At 40.2% G+C, this 17,207-nt stretch overlaps 1 protein-coding gene and 1 long non-coding RNA gene across 2 annotated transcripts; both read right to left on the bottom strand.

The window, feature by feature from the left end:
* Nucleotides 1-357: 357 nt before the first annotated feature.
* Nucleotides 358-1,411, bottom strand: LOC148020649 (uncharacterized). The gene has a single exon (XM_087699424.1). The coding sequence runs from the start codon at nt 1,245-1,247 to the stop codon at nt 723-725; it is 525 nt and encodes a 174-aa protein (XP_087555550.1). The 5' UTR covers nt 1,248-1,411; the 3' UTR covers nt 358-722.
* Nucleotides 1,412-16,427: 15,016 nt separating this feature from the next.
* On the bottom strand, nt 16,428-16,978 carry LOC148020648 (uncharacterized). Its single transcript, XR_015694731.1, has 3 exons — nt 16,835-16,978; nt 16,606-16,725; nt 16,428-16,496 (listed from the first exon to the last, which is right to left on the bottom strand). It is a non-coding gene; the product is annotated as an uncharacterized LOC148020648 (long non-coding RNA).
* Between the last annotated feature and the right edge of the window lie 229 nt (nt 16,979-17,207).

The raw sequence follows: 17,207 nt of genomic DNA, 5'->3' as shown, positions 1-17,207 counted from the left end.
GCACTTGCTAGTTACAAAATTGTGGATAGAGCTACAAGTTTGCAATCAACAGCTCTCTAATTTTTTTCTTGTGCAACATGTTCAGAGTCCTCTAAAATGGTCCGTAAAAACTGCAAACGTATCATATTTAAATGACTGTTCTATGAAAATTACAAATGAATTAAATTTACAAATGCGTAAAAAGATTGCACTTAGTAGTTCATAAAATAAAACGTGTTTTTCAATGTGAATCTCTTGATGTATTAATAATTATGAGTTAAGATGCATCACAAGCTTCTATTTTCAGTTCTTTTGTAGTGTTTTTAAATTGTCATAAAGCTAGATTCTGCCAAGCTAACAAGTTGAATTGAAAATTAACTTTAAGCATATGTGTAGCTCTTCTTTTTCTATGATACAATATAATCTATTCTATATATTATTGAGTGTTTTGCCTTGGGGATCCCAAGCCAACTAGAAGGCTTCCAAACTTGTATGGCATAAAGAGAATAAGTTTGATATTCAAGAAATAATTTACATGACTTTTTCTTGAAGGATAAGTGGGGGCTATATTTATTTTCTATCATCTCCCTTACCCAATAAAACACACATAAACACATATTCTCTCTCTCTCTCTCTCTCTCTCTCTCTCTCTCTCTCAAGAGAATATAGGATATGATCACCGAAAATAATCTTCGAAACTTTGAGAGTAGTGTCTAACTCTCTCTCGCGCTCTCTCTCTCTCTCTATCTCTCTCTCTCTCTCGTGCGCTCTCTCTCTCTCTCTCTCTCTCTCTCTCTCTCTCTCTCTAGGGCGTCGCAGAGGCATCGCTGGAGAGGCGTGCGCGTGCCAACGGACGGGGGCAGGCGCAGATCCTGATCCACTGACCAGCGGACCATGCCCTCCAGTACGCCGTCGATGTGGTCGAGCCATGCCTTTGGCTTCGCAGCTCGGCGGCCATGGCCCTTGGCCTGAGACAGCCACCGCACCGACTCCCGCAGGTAGTGTTTGCAGACGGAGATGTCCGAGAGAGTCATGGCGGCCTCCTCGAGTGCGAACTGCAGGTCTGACTTACCCCACAGCCCATGTAGCATTCCCAGATTCTTGCAGCACGAGGCTCGATCGTCCTCCGTGCCGCTCGCCCTGAGTGCCTGGGTGTAAAGCTGCTTGGCCCGGGCCAGCTTGCTTCTCTTGGCGGAAGGCCCGAAGCCCCCATCGGCGGCCTGCTTGTAGAGGACGTTTCCCTCGTTGCGCAGACTGGCGCTGGACATGGCGATAGATGGAGAGGAAGAGAGAATGTGAGAAGAGGCGCAGCAGGAGGCGGCCGAGGAATCGAATACCCGCTGTGCTTTTAGAAGACCAAAATGAGGCGTGGTCTTTGCGCTTGATCCGCTTGACAGAAACTTTATAGGGGCGTGGTCTCGCCGCTTGAAACTTCAAGGCGCATCTCTCAAAAACAAAGTGATGTGATCACGAGGGCCCTTCTGATTACAACACCAACACCTTTCACGAGGGCCCTTGTCATTACATCACCTTGTTTTTCCAGATGCCCCCCAGCCTACCTTTTGAAGTTTGCACTTTTACTTTTAAGAGGTTACAGAAAAGAAATGTATGGTATTGAAATTTGAGTGGTCGGAAGAATATGGGTAAAGCTCAGCTCTTCTTGTGTGTTTTAGAATTTTTTATTCCTTCATTTTTATCAATCATCCCTAGGCATGCTTCCATAGGGAATTTTTACAACTCAAATGTTAGTAATGCATCCCAATCCACAATCACTTTGATTAACATAACTAAGTTATAGCTAGTTTGAATTGTAGGAATAGTTGTAGTCATATCCAACAAGTTGGTTTATTCAAGAATTTGACCCAATCACTCAAATAAAGATGTCAAGATTTCAAAGGGAGAGAGAGACAAAGACATGGAGCTGTAATAGAGAGTAGTGTACTCTCATTGTTCTCATCTTCTTGTTATTGCATAATACTTTCTAAAGTCCAGTTACACATAACTAAAAACACACTAGGTCACTAACTGACCGTACCACTAAATGTGGTTGAGTCTGACCGACTCATTTTTATTACAACACACATGGAGAGTGACATCAAAGACTACAACTGTCTATTACAGCTCCATGTCAGATAAAGATGTCAAGATTTCAAAGGGAGAGAGAGGCAAAGACATGGAGCTGTAATAGACAGTAGTGTACTCTCATTGTTCTCTTCTTCTCGTTATTGCATAATACTTTCTAAAGTCCAATTGCACATAGCTGAAAACACACTAGGTCACTAACTGACTATACTATTAAATGTGGTTGAGTGTGACCGACTCTGTTATTACAACACACATGGAGAGTGATAACAAAGACTACAACTGTCTAGATAAGATTGGTTATGTTAGTGATGACAGATAAGACTACAACTTTCTAGATAATATCATTCATATCAGTGATACTGATCACAATCTTGATTCTCAACACTTCCCCTCAAGCTCAAGCTAACTGTTGTACTCCAAGTAGCTTCTTGAAATGCACAAACTTCTCTTTACCAACAAGTGATTTAGTAAAGATATCTCCTACCTGGTCTTCAGTCTTCACATGGAGTAGATTCACTCCCTGATGAAATGCTAATGAACTTCCATGTATTTGGATCTAGCATAATAGACGGGGTTGCTGGCCAACATCACTCTACTAAGATTGTCACAATACAAGGTAACCTTCCTGTCTGACTATATACCCAAGTCATGTAGCAATTTTACAAGCCAAACTGCTTTGCATGCCAAATAAAAGGCTGCACCCATGTATTGTACCTCTTCACTAGATAAAGCAACAATCGGCTGCTTCTTACTACTCGAAATGATCATACTACTACCCAGGTGGCTGAAGGCATAACCACCAGTTGACCTTTTGTCATAGGCACAACCGGCCCAAAATCAGCATCCATATAACCTTCAAGTCAGATGACTTTCTATGTCCATAAAACAATCCATAATCAGCAGTACCCTTCACGTATCGCATAATCCTTCTAACTGCATCTAGATGTGGCTTACAAGGCTTATGCATAAATTGGCTAATCAGTCCCACTGCATAACTGAGGCCAGGATGGGTGATAGTGAGATAAATCAAGCTGCCCACCACTTGTTTGTACATAGTGACATTCTCTATTTCATTCCAACATCAACTGCAAGTTTGACATTCTAATCCAATGGTTTTTCCATGGCTTTACACTCCATCATGCCATATTTCAACAGCATACCATGATCATACTATTTTTGCAATAGCCATATACCTCGAGGTGTAGACATAACCTCAATCCCAATGAAGTATTTCAACTCTCCAAGGTCCTTCACCTTGAATTCAACCTGTAACCATGACTTAATTTCAGCAATCCCATGATCATAATCTCTAGTGATGATCAAATCATCCACATAAATCACCAAGAAAACATAACCATTCTTTATTTTCTTTGTAAAAAAGCTATGGTTTGCATGACCCATCTGAAAACCAAGCTACTGTAGATAAGTACTGATATGAACATTCCATGCTCTCGGTGCATGTTTCAACCCATACAATGCCTTTTTCAGTGTACATACGTGTGTCAGATAGTTGGGGTGTATATAGCTCTCAAGTTGTTCCATATACACCTCAATCAAGTCACAATTCAAGAATGCATTTTTGATATCCATCTACCATAATTGCCATCCCTTAGAAGCTACTAATGCAACAACTGATCTTACGGTTGTCATCTTTGCAACTAGGTTAAAAGTCTCCTCATAGTCTAAGCCATACTGCATTGCATATCCCTTTTCAACTAACTAGGCTTTATACCTTTCCAATGAACCATTTGCCTTGCATTTCACTTTATAAACCCATTTATAGACAATGGGTGTTTTTCCTTTAGGAAAACTAACCAAATCTCATGTTTCATTTTTCACCAATGCTACATATTCTTCGTCCATGGTAGCACACTAATTTTTATCTACAACTACCTCATTGAACCTAGTAGGTTCTTTGTATCCGGTCACTTTTGTCATGTATGCATAATTTCGAGCTCAATACCCAGTGTATGTTAGTCTATCAACTGGTTTCCTGACCCTTTTTGACATTCTTAATTGCAGTTCACTATAATGCAATTGCCTCTCACGAGGCAACACCTTGAAATATCTCAACCATCTAAATGGGTCTTCTTATTTTCCTAGTGGGCCTACTAGACATGGAAAAGGACCTCTATAAATGAAGGATCCCAATTTTGTCTATCAATTCTCTGGCTTCTAGGTGAATCTCTTAGAGAGTACAATTTTTCTAGAAAGATTCTCAATGAGTTTCCCTCTAAATCTTGGTCTATTGTTAGATATAATTTCCAAAGGTACTCTATACCTACAATAAATATCCTCATAGATAAACTTGGAAACCGTTATCTCTTAACGTGTTGGACGACAAGGACTTTGCCCATTCAAATACGTAGTCCACTCTTGTAAAATATATGCATCTTATGTCTAATAGTCATAGGTAGGGGTCTAATGACATCAACACCCTATCTTTCAAAGATATCAAAAGAGACAAACATTTATCCTAATATAAGTTTTGAAACTCTTTTCTCCCATTTGTTCACATTATGGGCAAGTCCTGTACCACTGAGTAATATCTCTCTATAAAGATAGTCACACATAGCCTTCCATTAGGATCTTCTATGTAGTGGTTTAAAAGTAAAATGACCACCAAACCCTCCTTCATGATTGGCTTTTTGATGACTAGGAAATTTGTGCAAATATAGGCACCAAAATGTGCTCAACATGGAAACATCCCTTTGCTAATTGACACTTTGCTTTTGTACCCCTTTGTAAACATTAGGAGAAATATGGACTCTCTTTTTTGCCCCTTAAGGGGTTTCTCTCACCTCTCTCTCTCTCTAAAAAGAGATTCCAAAATAATATTATAAAAAGAGATCTTCTACAATCAAGAAAATCTCGTTTTTGTGTTTTCAATAGATTTCACCTATTATTTTATTCCCAAACTGCAGGATAAGGTCACTTTTTCTCAAAATCCTCATAACTAAAAAAATACAATTCTATTTTTTCTAAAAACACAGCCAATCATTGATACATGACTCTTTAATGCCCTCATGACTTTTCAACATTAAAATATATTAGAATCATTCTCATTCTCCCTTCTTAAAAGGGCGGAAGTTAAAAAACGATATAAAATGACGTACACATCATATTTTAAGATTATTTTTTACCCAGAGACACCTTTTTGACTCGAGAGTTTCCTTGTAAATTTTCATCTTTTTTGGACAAGTATATACCTATTTCTGGGCATTTTTTCATTCCCTCAGAAAGCTCTAGTTTTGTCCCAAATTTTGTGCATTCTTCTCTTTCCCTCCAGAATATGGTTTCTTACATACGAGTTCTTCTGAAGCAGCATTGAGGAGTAGTTTTGATACCATTTGTTGAAATCAAATAATCTCTATCTACAACACACTCTACCCTACTACAAGCCATCTTCCTCTTCAGAAATATGCAGTAAGAAATCTCCGTCTTCAACAGTCTATACTACAAGCAATCCAGTGATAATGGAGGTATCTTTATTTTTTTAATCTTTGTGATGTTATTATTCTTCACAGTTGTTGTTCAGTCCTTAAGCATCAATTCATAGAGTGAGAGAGGGGGGGAGAGAGAGAGAGAGAGAGAGGAGGGGAGAAGGGGGGGACAGAGAGGACTGTGTGAAATGAACAAAGAAAATAAGTGATAGAGTGACAGATAGTAAATTAGGGCAGAAGATAAGATGATGTTATTGTTTTCCACTAGTCAAGCTTCGGTATGAATGTGTTTAGGGTTTCCTTGATGAATTTTTGGAGAGAGAGAGAGAGAGAGAGAGAGAGAGAGAGAGAGAGAGAGAGAGAGAGAGAATATTTTGGATAGAACACAAGATAAGATTTGATGCTAATTAGAGGTAGATTAAAAGCCAAGATTACAGGTTGATTAGGGGTTGATTAGGGTCTATCAAGACTGAAAGCAAGAGAAAGAGACAAGAACCAACTGGGTTTTTAAAAAAACACAGATATAGTGAATCAAAGGGGTGTAGTTCTGCGATTTGAATGTTAATCCAAGTTAACATTTGCATACTTTTTTTTTGCAGAATACAGGTGCAGGATGTACCAAGAGAAAGAGAGATATTCATTTTCAATTGGAGGATGAATATGCACCAATGTTCAAAAGAACTGTGGAAAGAGATGATGCAATAAGATGCAGGATGCAACAAGAAAGAAATGCAGGGAAAAAAAATGTGGACCTTTGGGTTGATGGGTGCATTTATCCACCCGATCCACTCACTCGAAGGCCACCACAATTTGAAGGGCTTACATCATTTGTAAAGTTTGCTTGTGAAGGCAATGAAGGATTGTATGGATACACATGCAGACTTGTCACACAAGGATTAGCAAGGGCTCATCAAACCTTGACAAATATGCAGACAAGATTACAAGGGAATATGCAGTCTTTGATGGAAAAGGATAGATTATTGGCTGAGAAGGATAGAGAGAACCAGAACCTACAACAAGCAATGTCTGTCATTGAAGATGCTATGCATGCTACACACGTGCAGAATATGGAGTTACAGTCTAAAGTCAATGACTTGGAGAAGGAGAATCGAAACATAGAGAGGAAGCTCACAATAACTTTGGAGATTGGGCCCACTTTAAAAACCAAAGAGGCATGTCGGCGCATCCGATTCGTTAAGCCAATTGGTCAATTAGCCAAAGGAAGTGGACAATATCATAGACGGATATATGCTCAATCTACTACAATGAGAAATATGTTTCCTCATGCAGAGAATGATACTATTGCCAAAGTCCTTAGCAAGGATATGGTCAAAAATGCATTGGAAAATCGTAAATTCAGGGACATTGTGGATGGTGTTGCTAGTGAACGTCTTAGGGATGTGAGCAACTTGTTTACTGCTACAAATGCTCAGGGATTATGTGACAAGGTGGGAATGAGTTCTGAGTCATATAGTATGCTCTATCAACAATTGGATACAGGTTTTAAGCAAGTCTTCAATACTAAGCAAGTAATGCCTCTGCCAAAACCATTTCACGTGAAGAAGGCTCGAAAACAACTAAATGAGAAAGTTTTAGAACTAATTGGTGAGCCTACGCATCTGGAACACACACACATATTGAAGTATGGTTCCAAAGAAGTTGCTTTTGTATTGAGTGCATCCAACAACTTTGTATTGGATATATATAGGGTTCAGATTGCTATGGTCAAGTTCTACAATATGTCTATGGAAGAATGTAGAGGCAAGCTTAAGTTTGTCCTCAAACTTGATGAGAGTGAGATTATCAAGGGGCAAAAACTTGAGCGTGTGAGTATAACACTTATGAATCGAGCATTGGATCCCAACATCTATGAAAAACATCCTTTATACTTCAGTGTACAATCGGAGAATGAAATATGGTGGCTTGCAGCATTTGAAGTACCAAAGGAGGACCATGAAGTACTTAAAGTTTTTTTTAACCTCACTAATATACCCAGTGTTATTCAACAGCAAAATAATGGAGCAGTTTTACACGTTGAGGGGTTTGGGGACTATCAAGTTGAATGGCATCTTGTAGGTGATTTAAAAACATTGAAGTGTATGTTTGGTTTATCAAATGTAGCAAATGCAAAATTTCCGTGCATATACTGCATGCAAACTAGGAAGAAAGGGGAAGATGGAAAGAAAGAATGGCTTGCCAAGGCAGGACAACAGGGTGCTCCGACACGTGATCAGAAAGTCATGAGAAATGGAATGCTAATTCCAATGGATCCAAACTGGCGCCCTATTTTGGAAATACCACTAACAAGGGTTCACTTTTGCACATTGCATTGTTTGGTTAGAATAATTAAGAAGCTAGTATATGAATATATATGCTTTTCATACAAGATGCAGCCCGTGCCAGAATCTGATGCTACATGCAAGAAGGTAGAACAAGTCCTCTCTGAAGTTGGATTGCACGGAGGCCAAGTAGAAATAAAAAAGGACGAGAAAAAATCGGGGAAGAGTGGAAATGTTCCTTGTAAACCATGCTTTGGCAGACCCAAGGCTAGGAAGTTTTTATCTCCACCTCGAGATGAGGAAGGCAATATACTAGTAAAACAACCAGAGAAGTACGAAGCATGGAAAAAGTTGCACCTTGCTGTTTCAGATTGGAGCAATGGGGGACGAACGAGGATTGCGAAGGCAGAAGTGTGGATACACCTAGATAGATTAGCAGCTCTCTTACAGAAGTTGAGGTTTATGGATGGTGATGCCAATGCATTTAAAGAGACAGCTGCTAAATTTCATAAGTCCATGGTGGAGGCATGGACTATACAAATAGCATAACACACTACATGGTCAGTATTATCACCATTGCAAAAAAAAATCATCATTTCGAATTACTTTGTGTTTCTAATCTCTTTTCTTATGCAGCATATACTTGAAGCACATGGTCCATACTTTGTAGATCAAGGAAGTTTGGCAATATGGTCAACTCAAGGCATGGAAAGATCTCACTGGCAAGCTCGCTGTGCTTTTCAAAAGGCAACTGATCATAGAGGTGGCATCAATGATTGCAATTCTATGAGGCAATTATTCCAATGGTGGTATAGGAGACTAGAGATACGATACAAGGAAAAAGAAAAGAAGTCCAAAACATCTCAAGCAGAATCTATAAGTAGGGCAATATATGAAGTGAGAAAAGAAAGATATGAAAACAGCATAGCTAGACAACGGCACACAGAATGGTTGGCAACCCAAGAGAGAGATGGCAAAAAATGGAGACCTAGATAAAGATAATAATTTTGATGCATTTAGAGTCCACAAGAGAGCACAAGTCCCAAGGATATGACACATCAATACTCATATCTCTAACATGAGATGTCTTATAAATTTTCTTTAAAATTTCAAAGGTTTGTCACTATGTTTTTCAAAGTCGATTTCGAACTTTGTTTTTTAATTATGAAAAGTCGATTTTGAAATCCTAAGACAAAGATATGAAAATTCCAAACATTGGAACATTCATTGGCCTAGAGAGAGAGAGGGGGCATGAGGGGGGTGTCAGGAGATAGAGAGAGGTAGGGATGGGGTGGAGAAATGAAATGAAATGATAAATTTAAAATTCATTTACACCACAGTAAGTTTGAAATTTTCGTATTTAAGTCGTCTCTCCTTTCATTTTTTCCCATTGCTCTCCACTCTACCCTCCACCTTTCTATCCTTCATCATCACAGCCATGGCACGTTTCAAGCTTCCTATCAAAAAGGTGCCTGCAAGAGCAAGAGCTCAACACTCTTCCGAATCTAGTGAGCGTACTGTGAGTGACAAAGATCCCCTGGTGACGGATAACGGTGGCCCTACTGCAGCCAATAATGGTGGCGCTATTGTGACCAACAATGCTGGCCCTAGTGTGGTCGATAATGATGGTTCGCCATTGTCCAGAAATGGTGGTCCACATGCTCCAGCTGCTCCACCTCCCACTACTGCTCCAACTCATAATACACGCCCTCCAACACATAAAAAGCGAAGATAGAGACCAGGCACAGCTGCGCTATGCGAGATAAGGAAATTCCAGAAGAGTGCCAACTTGATTATTCCTAAGGCACCATTCTCCAGGTTGGTGCGAGAAATACTACAAGATCTACAGTCAGGGCATCATCACAAGTTCTTTTCGAGGAACCAGGCAAGGAATGTGGGGCGATGGTCAAGCCAAGCCTTACTTGCTCTCCAAGAAGCAGCTGAAAGCTACTTGATTGATCTAATGAGTGATGGTCAACTTTTAGCCATTCATGCCCGACGTATCACTATTAAGCCCATAGATCTGGTTCTTATTCGCAGGATCCGCAATAACAAGGATGCATTTAATCTTAATGTCAACAATATGCTTTGAGAAGCTACCTTGTAATTGGATCTATGTTTTTAGCTCAGGTTTGGTTGTAGATTGTAAGGAGCTTAGTTTTGGGTTATCTTTCCAGTAGACCTTCAAGTATTTGATAGTAGTGGCTTGCAAAATGGAGCTAAATTTTCCCTAGCTCTAGTTGTACTTGGTGCGATGCACTATCTACCGTGTATTTCATAGTTTCGCAATGCTAAATCCAATATGTGATATTCTATTTTGACCATGTTTCGAATTGTGTGAATTTTCAAGTTTCCAATTTTGTAAGTAGTTTTGTTGAGGATAAATTCAATGTGCAACCACGTACATGTCGGTGATCGGTTGTACATGGGCCGATGCACTATATCCTTACTATATTTAGTGGTTTGGCAACAGTATATCCGATATGCGATATTCCATTTTACCCATGATTTATTTTTTGTCAATTTTTAAGTTTCCAATGTTTTGCATTGCGAGGTTGACAATATATTTAATCTGCAGTTGCGCACACTCATTATCAGTACATCTAATCTACAGTTGCGAGGTTGACAATACATTATCAGTGCAGTATAATGCAGTTAACACATTTTCAAAAAAAGATTGAACCGTCAAATTTATAAATCGGAATCTGGTGAAACTTCACCCTCATGCTGGGCATTAGAAAAACTCATTTATATTAAAAATTTGGCCCCATCAGAAGCCTCTGGGTCACCTGTCCGGAGGCTCGCGTCTGGGTCACCTGTCCGGAGGCTCGCGTCCGGAGGCTCGCGTCTGGTGATCCAGAGGCTTCTGTTGGGGCCAAAATTTTTTTGGGTGGTTGATGTGTCCTTGAGGAGCCTACAGGTAAAATTTCATGTGAATCGGAGCATTGGTGATATTTTTCCAAAGCGTGGATTCATTAATTAAAATTTTAGGGTTTCTGAAAAGTTTGACTATAAGTTTAAAGTTTCACCTCATTTTATACATTTCACTTTTGAGTTCTGAGTTCTCTCTCCTAGAAGTCATGGTACGCACCAAGCAAGCGGCCCGGAGATACACCCCTGGAAATTCCATACGGCAGCCACGTCCTCCAGCTCCACCACCACCACCACGACGCCAGCATCGCAAGCGTCGATGGAAGCCAGGCACAGTGGCTCTTCGCGAGATCCGCCACTACCAGAAGACCACTCACCTCCTGATATCGAAGGCTCCATTCCAGAAGTTGGTGCGGGAGATCATGGAGGGCATACTGATCAGGAACAACAGGACCCTGTTTCCAGATACATCACGTGCAAAACAACCGGATCGCTGGACTGCCCAGGCCCTCCTCACACTACAAGAAGCTGTTGAAGCCTACCTCATCGACTTATTTGGAGACTCAGTCTATGCAGCGGTGCATGCAAGGAGGGTCACCGTCACTGACAGGGATCTGCAGATAGTCAGGTTCTTTCGGCGATGGGAAGATAGTCCTCGTGGAGGTCAGCAAGTATAGAGGTGTACAACTCAAAAGCACATGGAATGTAGGTTCTGAAGACATTTTGTAAAGCCTTGGTTGTAATGGACCCCATGTAAAATTGTTATTAATACAAATACAAAGTTTTTGGCGTGTCTTATTTTTGTTTAGTCGCTTGATATTTATTTTATTTACATCGTTGAGTTATCGTTACATGCGTTCGAACAAATACATGTTGCGCACGAATTCGATAAAGCACTGCGTATTAAATTTAGGGTACGAATCGTGTTACGTATAAATTCGACAAATAAATGTGACATTCAAGTAAAAAACAATAGTAAATGACACGTATCACAAACTACATTGCACGCGAATCCAACAAACATCGGTTTTCATTACTTGAAGAGAAGATTACAAAGTGCAGTACATCAGTGATGCGATATCAGTAGGCAATAAGTACATCTATTCTCTCCTAGGCTTCTTCGAGCTAGGATCCCCATGGTCAGAGCTATTCTTGATCATAGGCAACAATACATTTTGCCCCAATAGTTCCTGTCTAATGACAGTGGGGTCTTCAACACCGGCAACCATGCCACGGGCCACCATGGAGAAAAGTGGGCTAGACCTAGTACTCGTGAATAAGTAGAGTATCTTCGAATGTCGAAGCAACACTACTTTCTCCAGGCTGGAGTTGGTCGGGATGGTCTTGAAGGGCCCAGCCTTTGTTAGTGCCCTCAACTTCAAGAAGTTATCGGCAAAAGAAGATAAGCATGTCTTATGAAATACAATAATGTCGTTGACAAGCTACCCAACGTACTCCTTCAATGCCGAGTCTTGCACCCTTCCTTGGCTACCAGATCGGCCACCCTGCCTAGATGAAAACTCATCTATATAGACAATCTCCTGCAACACACAAGTTCAGTATCAGACTCACTATGCATGGAGTGTGCTGAAGATATATAAATCATATTCATATGAAACTTAACCAGTAGGGCCTCCAGGGCATCGGGAGCGCACACATGTGTTTTTGTCGGGATCGGGCCCCCAGATGTGCCCTAGCCGGAGGCTCGCGTCTGGGGGCCTGAATCTCCAGGGCATCGAGAGCGCACACATGTGTTTTTGTCGGGATCGGGCCCCCAGATGTGCCCTGGCCGAAGGCTCGCGTCTGGGGGCCTGAATCTGCATTTTTGTCGGGATCGGGCCCCCAAATGTGCCCTGGCTGGAGGCTCGCCCCCAGGCTCGCGTCTGGGGGCTTGAATCTGCAGATTCAGGCCCCGAGACGCGAGCCTCCGGCCAGGGCACATCTGGGGGCCCGATCCTGACAAAAACACATGTGTGCGTTCCCGATGCCCTAGAGGCCCTACTGGTTAAGTTTCATATGAAACCGAGAACATTACCTTCTCTGCATCATCTATCTGCCGGCCGCTGTAATGGAGCATCCAGGTCTGCTCCTGCCCCACTGGGCCGCCCTCGTCTCTCTCCTGGGTAGGCACTGCATAGTCGGGTCGAGGACCAAAAAGGCTTTCCTGCAACCGCTCGAACTCCTCATCAGAGATCTGATACTGTGGCGCCGCATCCTCAATCTGCTCCTGGATGCTCACAATGGCAGAGATGTCATCGATGCTCGTGCCATCATAACGAGCCACCTCATCAACATGTGGTGGGGCATCCTGTAAATCAAAATCTATGAAATCACTAGGTGCATCACGCACCATGATACAGTATAGTTCTTCTTCCCTAAGCTCCAACAACTCTAGCACATCATGCATGAGTAGATATTCCACCCCCTCGATGGTGATAGCATGGAGAGAAGAGAGGGGTGGCTCTTCGCTCGTGGGCATCTCATCAAGGCAGGGAGGTGGGTGCACAATGGCCAAGCTCTGTGCTGCCTCAACACTCAGATCGAGAGTGATCTCCTCAGGCTCCCTCTCAAAGTACTCTAGTAGTGGCCGAGAGGGTGCGTCGATGTCCTCGTCACTGTCCTCTTGCACCTCAGTGCACATAACATATATGGCAAAGGCGGCATCCCTCTCAATGAGATCCATCGTGAGGTGGTCCTATGACGAGGTGGGCACTGCTCTAGCGCGGAGATGTTGCCCCACATGCACTAGGGCTCGACTTATCACCTTTGCATGGCTGGATCCGGCACACAAACTATACAAAAAATCCATGGGAACCCACCTGAGAGTGGAGTCAGGAATAGAGCAAGTGAGAGGGTTCACTGCATCACAAAACGATGCTAGTATACTAGAGTCATGGTCTACAGCGGAAAGCGAGCTCTCTAGACTCAAGGTCACACAAAACCTAGGGTATATCTGGTCCCCTATGTGCGCGTAGCATGTGGAGCTGATCCATGCGGCGAAGGCGGGAGTGGTAGCCATGGCACACAAAGAGACAAGGAAGGAGAGCACAAGTGTAGGGAAGTGGAGAATGAAAGTGAAAATGAGTTTGGAGTTATAGCTTTTATGTGTCTAGGGTTTTAAATAAAGGTTCTTTATAAAGTTATTAACTCTAAAGTTTCAAATTAAAACTCTTACCTTAGTTTCTTTATTTCAGTACTTTAAAGTCACTGTTAAAATTACTCATACAGACAAACGCTTCGTTCTACATTATTATATCCTCGAATATGTTTGGGTCGTTGAGTATATTCAAGTCTAACGAGAGAAAATATATAATTTTTTAAAGAAAATAAATCTGAAAGGCCTTGAAATTCCCTTTGGATCCAATTTAATATTAAAATTTAAGAAACGAGCAGCAGAGATGCGCTACAATATATCATTGTGCAAAGACAATATTCTCTAGATTATAGACCTCTAACCTGCAATTTAATTATGATTTTTAACTGCACGATTGAGTAATTACAGTATGTATTATCGCACGCTTGGATCACAGTAAACTAAAATTTAAAGTACTCAGAAGTTCAAAAAAGATATGTATTCGCTCTTTATAAAGTTTTTTTACAAGGATTCCACTATCTCAAGGATATGTGGAGAAGCACATTGTTTACATGTCATGGATTGCTCACTACGAGTCCTGACTTTTCTATTATCTAACTTGAAATAGAAGTTGTAGAGGGGCTCACTGGACATTAGTTGGATTTTTTGTCTCAGAAAATAAATGGGCCAATGACTCTCTGCGCTGACTACGAAAGGATTATGACCACTCCACAAGATTACCACATCTACGAGCGTTGTATGTGTGTCATCTCGGATATCTTGATCCAAGCTGATCCACTCCCCTCGCAAAAGTCGCCATCTTCTATATCGAAAGCGAACGCACAGAGTTTGTCTAGCAATGAAATACCTGTAATAAAAACAAAAATAATGGTAAGTGAATGCGACTAACATAACAATTCATCTAAGCGAGACCTATGTCAATTAAATCAAGGTATGCAAAGTAGTAAAAAAGTTTTACCTGAATGTAATATCAGATTGGTTGACCCTGCACTCAATTGTCTCATCAAAATGTGTTCTTTTGACTTGCCAAGACTCACCCAATAGCTGACTCATCCATTCCTTGGATGAACACTTGCATTGATAAGTAATCTTTGTTTTCTTCAAAACATCACATGAACCAAACAAATGTGCAAACAATGAGAATGGAATAAACCAACTAAGATGCACATCTTTGGAGCCTGTGGTGGGTTTCATAGCACTATTGATGTCAGATTTTATCTTCGACTTGCAAGCTCCTGACAACTCCAAGCTACCAATGAACCATTCACCACTAGACAGTGGCGGCAATGGGACATGCTGCAATCTCTAGCTTTCTACCACATACAATGAATTATAAAAAAAGATATTTTGAGTGGCAAGTTGACTTTCAGAGGTATTATCATAGATCAAAGAACCTATCTCTTCATGCCAAACATGTATCTTGCCGCTTAAACATTCCACATTCTGCCATTCATGCAAAGTCGATGGATATAGAGCTGTCAATCAAACAAGACTGAATTAGAATACTGCAAAGACTTTTAAAAACAACTCTGATACAAAAGAATAATCAATGATTAAATTTAACAACTTACTGTTTTGTTTATAATTTGCAATGTTGTTCTCGTCGTGTACAGAGATTTGTTTATGCGTATAAACATGTTGAATCAACACTTCTGTTACTGCACTTGTGCCATTAAACACTTTTCTGAACTCTAGAATTCTAACTTTCCAATGTTTGCTAGGGTTTGCAACATCCTTGCGCTTGACCTTGAAACTCCCTCGAGTACTTGGGTGCATCAAAATCCAATCCAACTTATAATACTTATCACAAATCCAATTACCGCCATTATCTTTCCTGTTGAAGACCTCCACTGCAAGTATGCTACTGATATTTTTCCTCCGTGAAGACATCTGTAACAACCAAATACAAAAGTTACCTATCAACATGTGTATAATTTGCAAATGTTCTCTCCAAATGAAATTAAATTTAAATGGATCAATTTAAAAAAGAAACATTGTACCTGTAATTTCTTTCACAAAGATCCCTAGATATGTTGAATAAGAAGTTGACTTATAGCAAGACCATTGTTCCTTCACTGATGACAGATTCCTGCAGTACAAAAACAAAAGAAATCTTGGGTCAACGCATACATATAACTTATATAGGCTTTGTCCAAATGCATTGAAATTTAACCATGGAACAGCAGTAAAAAATGGCAATATACCTGTGGCTTTCTCTGCAAAAAATCCCAAAGATGTTGTAGAAGTTGAGTTCTTAATAAATCATTGTTCTTCACCCTCGGAGATTCTTGGAGTAAAAAAACAAAGGAAAGCTCAGTATGCATGTAACTTGTATACATTTTGTCTAAACGAGATAAAATTTAACAGTGGAGCAACAAAAAAACAAGACAATATACCTGTAACTTTGTTTACAGAGAAACCCTAAGATGTTGAAGAAGAAGTTGAGTGTTCAAAATCCCAAAGATGTTGTAGAAGTTGAGTTCTTAATAAATCATTGTTCTTCACCCTCGGAGATTCTTGGAGTAAAAAAACAAAGGAAAGCTCAGTATGCATGTAACTTGTATACATTTTGTCTAAACGAGATAAAATTTAACAGTGGAGCAACAAAAAAACAAGACAATATACCTGTAACTTTGTTTACAGAGAAACCCTAAGATGTTGAAGAAGAAGTTGAGTGTTCAAAATCCCAAAGATGTTGTAGAAGTTGAGTTCTTAATAAATCATTGTTCTTCACCCTCGGAGATTCTTGGAGTAAAAAAACAAAGGAAAGCTCAGTATGCATGTAACTTGTATACATTTTGTCTAAACGAGATAAAATTTAACAGTGGAGCAACAAAAAAACAAGACAATATACCTGTAACTTTGTTTACAGAGAAACCCTAAGATGTTGAAGAAGAAGTTGAGTGTTCAAAATCCCAAAGATGTTGTAGAAGTTGAGTTCTTAATAAATCATTGTTCTTCACCCTCGGAGATTCTTGGAGTAAAAAAACAAAGGAAAGCTCAGTATGCATGTAACTTGTATACATTTTGTCTAAACGAGATAAAATTTAACAGTGGAGCAACAAAAAAACAAGACAATATACCTGTAACTTTGTTTACAGAGAAACCCTAAGATGTTGAAGAAGAAGTTGAGTGTTCAAAATATCACTATTCTTGACTGTAAGAGACTCCTAGAGCATCAAAACAAAAGAAATTACATGTCAGAGAATGCACATAACTTGCACAGGTTTTCTCCAAACGAGATAAAACTTTACCATAGAACATCTATGGAAGAGAAAAATATACCTGTAGAGTTTTGTGAAGAGAATCTTAGGGCTTTGGTAAAACAAGCTCTGCTCTCATAAAACACATGAAACTCTCTCTGTGCTTGTGCAAAGCAAATGAAATTTTACAGGGTTACAGATAGGGCAAGCAATAGTGAGGCTGTAAAATTTCGTCAGGAAAGAAGAAGCGGGG

Source organism: Lygodium microphyllum, chromosome 18, assembly GCF_053477565.2.
Source record: "Lygodium microphyllum isolate KBCC chromosome 18, Lygodium_microphyllum_v1.1.10, whole genome shotgun sequence".
Classification (NCBI taxonomy): Eukaryota; Viridiplantae; Streptophyta; class Polypodiopsida; order Schizaeales; family Lygodiaceae; genus Lygodium; species Lygodium microphyllum.
Note: the sequence above shows the minus strand (reverse complement) of the source record. Positions and strands in the feature narration are given on the sequence as shown.

Bases quoted from the DNA above. Each gene is read 5' to 3' on its own strand.
- LOC148020649 (XM_087699424.1), bottom strand. From the start codon at position 1,247: ATGTCCAGCGCCAGTCTGCGCAACGAGGGAAACGTCCTCTACAAGCAG.